The 6,232-nt window shown below is 27.8% G+C and overlaps 1 protein-coding gene across 1 annotated transcript; it reads left to right on the forward strand.

Annotated features, from left to right (window-relative positions):
• Positions 1 to 361: 361 nt before the first annotated feature.
• On the forward strand, positions 362 to 5,223 carry LOC135954628 (glycoprotein-N-acetylgalactosamine 3-beta-galactosyltransferase 1-like). The gene is made up of 4 exons (XM_065504831.1): positions 362 to 1,118; positions 4,488 to 4,584; positions 4,652 to 4,924; positions 4,985 to 5,223. Exons 1-4 carry the CDS (start codon positions 511 to 513, stop codon positions 5,192 to 5,194), a joined length of 1,188 nt encoding a protein of 395 aa, XP_065360903.1. The 5' UTR covers positions 362 to 510; the 3' UTR covers positions 5,195 to 5,223.
• Positions 5,224 to 6,232: the final 1,009 nt, after the last annotated feature.

Below are 6,232 nucleotides of genomic sequence, written 5' to 3' on the forward strand. Positions count from 1 at the left end.
CACTTCCGAAAATCACTCAAAAATATAAATATATTGAAATTTTAAAAGAAAAATGTTTTTGCTCTTTTACTTAGTGTAGGGTATTATATGGTCGGGCTTGACCGACCATACTTTCTTACTTGTTTATTAATATTTTTATGTAGCTCCCAAAATATGCATAAATTCCACTTCATATTTAAACCCTCAATATAACAGGCAACTCTATTTCAAAAGAAATGCCGGTAAATACGTTACAAACATCTACTAAATCTTTTTCGCGCTACCGACCAGTCACTCAGTCGTTTAAAAACATTACAATTGAAAAGATTTAAAAAAAAGCTAAATAATCCAAAACCTTTAAAAAAGAAAAAGAATAAACAAAAACAAGTTTTAAATTTGTTTAAATAAACTTCTAAATGTCTTCATGGCAATAAATTCAAATAAACAAATAAATAATAATCGTTAAATTTGGAAAACAATAATGAAGTGCTGTACAAACATTTAACGAGAAATTAATACAACAAAAAAATAATGTTTAAATTTAAATCAGTTAATTCAGGCAGCCCACATTTATCATCTTCATATACATTGCTGGGAGCAGCAGCAACATCTTCATCATCATCATCATTATCGGTGCCATTGTCGCCTTCATCACCAGCGACGACGACTATGACATGTTGTTCATGGCGTCCTTTATATAAAAATATTTTATGTTTAATAATCGGTTTAATAATTGGCATACGCTTTACTGACATTTGGTTTAATATACAAAATGAAACATTAACAACCATTTGGCCACCGACAGCAGCGACAACAACAACGACAACAACATTTTCATCATTCTCTTCTTCATCATTAGAGAATGACAATTTATTTAATAGGACAAGAGTCCTCTGTTGGATTTTGACAAATCCAACCAACCATTTAACCAAAGCCATACACATTCGTCATACCTGGGGAAGACGTTGTAATAAATTGCTGTTCATGAGCACCGAAGAGGATGAAGTTTTAACCACAGTTAAATTGGATGTTGAGGAAGGTCGTGAACATTTATGGAATAAAACCAGGCTGGCCTTAAAATATATTTATGATCATCATATCGATGAGGCAGAATGGTTTTTAAAAGCTGATGATGACACGTAAGTTAAAATCTCTTAACATTTATTAATAACAATGAAATATTTAAATACTAATTGCTATAAACAAAAATTTAATTTAAAACAAGTAATATTGTATTCATAATTAATTTTTATCAAGGACAATCTGTTGTTTTTGTTTATGATAATGATGCAATTAACCATTTGCAAATTATTTAGATAATATTAATATTAAGTACTTATTTGTTAAGAAAATAAAGAATCAGGTCTTGGTAGCTCTTTCAAAATAAACGAAAGTAAATCTATAAGTTTGCATGATCACATCACATTTAGCTAAGACACAATAAGTAAATAAGCGAAGACACAAACATTACATTACTGCATAAAGTCTGTTCAGTAATAAACAACTATTTCGAATTATTGGGCTGTGTCGAATCTTTTATTGCCTTCACCAAATTATACTTTAAAATACAAATTTTAAAATTTTTTAGGTATTTAAACAAAATTTAAAAAAATTTGAAAATGTTTTTTTTTAATTTTTTCAAATTTTTTTAAATTTATTAGTGAAAAAAATTAATGACAACCAAATTTTTTTGTTAAAAAAATTCGGGTTAAAATATATTTTTTCCGATTTTGACCTATTGTAGGTCCCAATTACTATAGCCATACATATACATCGTTGCAATGGACTTTGAAATATCTATCAGTAGATATCCATATTTCCTATATTAATGACTTAGTAATCCATGTATAGATCAAAAATAGGTCAACAATCAAGGTTGTCCCGGTTTTTTCCTTATATCTCAGCCATTTGTGGGCCGATTCCCGATATATTGATATATCAATCATGTTTGTAAGTTATTTGGGGGCTACGGAAAGTTGATTTCCACATACAAACGGACAGACGGACATGGCTATATTGATTTCGCTATCTATAACGATCCAGACTTTGTGGGGTCGTGAAAAATGTAGAAATTGCAAACGGAATGACAAACTTATATATACCATTGCCACTCATGGTGAAGGGTATAAAATGCCTGAACATTATGACGATTTTAATTGTTTTATTTGACATAATGATTAATTGGAATCTATAGACTTTAAGACACTATGCACTCAGAGATTTTGGGACTCTTTATGTCTCATAATGTTAATTTCGCTAATATTTGAAACAATAATTTTAGATTTAAAACCATGTTTGAATCTCCAAATGAGATTCTCCACATAATTAATGATTACTCAAAAACGGTTAGTTAGATTAAAGTAAACTTAGAAAAATTGCAATTTACATAAACTTTAATCCGTTAATATATTGCGTTTCAATCGGCTCAGTAGTTTCGGAGTTATAATAACAAATAGAAGCAAAAAATATATTTTTTACGTGAAAATAGCAAATTTTTTTGTTTTAAAAAAAATCATGAAAAATCGAAAACGGCAGAAATTGTTCAGGTTTATTAATTTATAGTAAAGCCACATGTAATAGGAACAAAATAAAATATCGATCATAAAAATCACTTGATTATTTTCGAATTTATTCACAGTTAAATGAATTAGCTCATTTTAACAAAATTTTAATTTTTGTTTCCGATATACATAAAATTTAATAGTTAGTGTTCTTTTTTCGATTGATTGAATTTTGAAAACATTTTCCCCATGCTATGTACAAATATTCACATATATATTGTGTTTCAATCGGCTCAGTAGTTTCGGATTTATAATAACAAATTTAAGGAAAAAATATATTTTTTATGTGAAAATAGCTAATTTTTTTGTTTTAAAAAAATCATGAAAAATCGAAAACGGCAGAAATTGTTCAGGTTTATTAATTTATCGTAAAGCCACATGTAATAGGAACAAAATAAAATATCGATCATAAAAATCACTGGATTATTTTCGAATTTATTCACAGTTAAATGAATTAGCTCATTTTAACAAAATTTTAATTTTTTTTTTCCGATATACATAAAATTTAATAGTTAGTGTTCTTTTTTCGATTGATTGAATTTTGAAAACATTTTCCTATTTACAAATTTTCACAAATATATTACGTTTCAATCGGCTCAGTAGTTTCGGATTTATAATAACAAATTTAAGGAAAAAATATATTTTTTACGTGAAAATAGCTAATTATTTTGTTTTAAAAAAATTATAAAAAATCGAAAACGGCAGATTGTTTCAGGTTTATTAATTTATCGCAAAGCCACATATAATAGGAACAAAATGAGATATCGATCATTCAAATCGATGAATTCTTTACGAATTTATTCACAATTAAGTGAATTCGCTCATTTTAACAAAATTTTAGTTTTTTGCTTGATATACATAAAATTTTCCCCTAGAGGTGTGTTTCGGGTCGTTGTCGTGTTGGAATCTCCAAACTAGGGGCATATTTTCCTCAGCGTATGGATACATAACATCGTTTAATATGGTTCTGTATCCTATACCTGTCATGGTATATTTTATAATATGAATTGGGCCCATACCTTGCTCTGAAAAACATCCCCATACCATAATATTGCCACCGCCAAACTTTACAGTCTTATTTGTGTACTTTGGATCTAATTTTTTTCCCTTTGGTCGTCTTACAAATGTTCTCCCATCACTGCCTCTTAAATTGTATTTGGATTCGTCGGAAAAGAGGACAGTATTCCATTTCCATAATTTTAGGCTATTAACAACCTCTCGAGGAGTTATTATTGGGAATTTCTTGAACTCTCTCGCTATTAAATTATCTTGTCTAGGAGTAGTCTTACGAGGTCTTCCACCTAAATGTTGAGTTTTTACAGAACCGAAATTTCTTTATAATTTTTGAAACTGCTGATTTATTTATTGAATATTTGTCACAGATACTTTTTTGTTTTAAACCAGCTTTAAAATTGTTAATTATTTTATTTTTTAAGTCTTCACAAATCTTAACTTTAGCCATTTTCGTTAACTTTGAAAAAAAGCAATTATGCGAAAAACTTAGAGAAAGAAATTGTGAAAAATTACCAGAATTTAAAAATAAAATAAAATAACTGTAAACAGTATGCTTTTTACATCGTTCTTTTCAATATTATTTTCGTTTTACACTTGCAGAAGTTTACAAGTTTCCATTGTTTTGTCAGTAGCGAAATAGTGAATATTTTTAATTTTGTTGCCTTTTTTCAGAATATAATTAATTATGTTGTTTGTTTTTCAGTTAATTTATAGAAATAAAACTATACAAGTAAAAAACTAAAAAAAAAAATTTTATTTTAAAAAAATATTTTAAATTTTGGGCTACATATGGAATATTTGGAAAAGTTTCCATTGTTTTGTCAACCACTGTATATAGTGGTTATTCAAGCTTTTTTTGCTGTTGACCTGTTTTATTATTCTTAAGTTTTAGTTAATATCGCAAAATTAATCATTCTTTCTTTTTTATACCAGTTATGTCATCATGGACAATTTGCGATATTTTCTATATCAGTATCCCCCAGAAGCTTCCATATATTTTGGTGCAAAATTTAAACGATTTGTAAAACAGGTAAATCACTTGTAAACATTACTAAAATTTACAAAAAAAAACTAACCAATTTATATTTTTTTTACAGGGTTACATGTCTGGCGGTGCTGGTTATGTTCTTAGCAAAGAAGCACTTAAGAAATTCGGTTCTGAAGCTTTTGATGACCCCGACAAATGTTCCGAATCCTATCAGGCAGAAGACGTGCAATTGGGCATGTGTTTGGAAAATATTGGTGTAATTGCCGGTGATTCCAGAGACGAAGAAGGTAATGAACGTTTTTTGCCACTGCCAATAGAATATCTAATACCGGAAGATAAGACATGGTGGTATAAAAACTATTCATATTATCCACAAAAAGAAGTGAGTAGTTGTTTATTTTTAAATAAATTTATTTATTTTTATGGTTTTTGTAAATTTCAGAATACCTCCTGCTGTTCGTCTAGTGCCATATCATTTCATTATATTGTGCCGGAACAATTTTATGTGCTAGACTATTTTCTATACACTTTAAGAATTTTTGGTATTTTTAACAATTTTAGTTTACCTAAAAAAATCACTGTATCTGATATAATGTCTAAGGAGTTACAAAATTTTGAACCCATACCAGAACCTCCGGTTGATGTGAGTTGATGTTTTCTGTTTTGGTTTCTTAAAAAGCTGTATATCGATGGCTTAATATAAAAAAGGCGTAACTAATTTTTTTTATTTTTAAAAATATCAATGAAAAAAAAATTATATTAAATAACTTCATTAAAATAAAATAAAATTAATTTTAAATAAGTAATAAAATGTGATGTCTCTTCTTAATAAAAATAGCATTAAAACTTTTATTTGTCTAAAATTTGATGGATTTTATTAAGTTCTTTCCTTCTCCTGTAAAGTAACAAAAAATCGAGTTACGCCTTTTTTATATTAAGCTATCGATATGTATAATGTTTGTAAATAAATAACAACAGGCCTGTCTCTCTCTCTCTCTGGATAAAGAATTTGCATAAATTTGAAAAGATAATTGACAATTGGGGTATGCCTACATCAGGGATCAGGGCAAACAAAAAAATATCTTAAATCGTTAATAACTTCATAGGTAAGAAAAATAAGTTCAATCTGTGATCACTCATATGTTATACCAAACATTTTTCGATTTTTAATAACTTCGTAAATATAGCAATTATAAGAAAAATAAGCTCAATCTTTGATCACTCGTATTTTAAACCATAAATCGATTTTAAGTATAAATAAAACTCAAATATCTTAAATCATTAATAATTTCATAAATACTGCGATCAGTGATCAGTGATCACTCATATTTATACCAAAAATCGAGTGATCAGCGATTTTAGGGAAAATAAGCCTAATATGTGATCACCCAAAAATCGATTTTTAATATAAAAAAAAACTCAAATATCTTAAATCGTTAATAACTTTGCAATTTTAAGCAAAATAAGCTCAATTTGTTATAAATTCGTATATACTGCGATTTCAGGGAAAATAAGCTTAATAAAAAGAAGAAACCAGGACAACTTCGATTTTTTACCTATTTTTGACCTATATCTGGATTACTAAGTCATTAATATAGACATTATGAATATCTAAAGACCATTGCAACGACGTATATAAGACCTTAGTAAGTTGGAACTACAATGGGTCAAAATCATAAAAAAATATTTT

The sequence above is a fragment of the Calliphora vicina genome, chromosome 3, assembly GCF_958450345.1.
Source record: "Calliphora vicina chromosome 3, idCalVici1.1, whole genome shotgun sequence".
Classification (NCBI taxonomy): Eukaryota; Metazoa; Arthropoda; class Insecta; order Diptera; family Calliphoridae; genus Calliphora; species Calliphora vicina.

What these genes read in the sequence shown, in the direction of transcription:
- LOC135954628 (XM_065504831.1), top strand. Translation starts at nt 511, where the DNA reads ATGTTTAAATTTAAATCAGTTAATTCAGGCAGCCCACATTTATCATCT. An exon ending in TTAAAAGCTGATGATGACAC is followed by an intron (nt 1,119 to 4,487) that starts GTAAGTTAAAAT and finishes TTTTTATACCAG; the next exon opens with TTATGTCATCATGGACAATT. An exon ending in TTAAACGATTTGTAAAACAG is followed by an intron (nt 4,585 to 4,651) that starts GTAAATCACTTG and finishes TTTTTTTTACAG; the next exon opens with GGTTACATGTCTGGCGGTGC.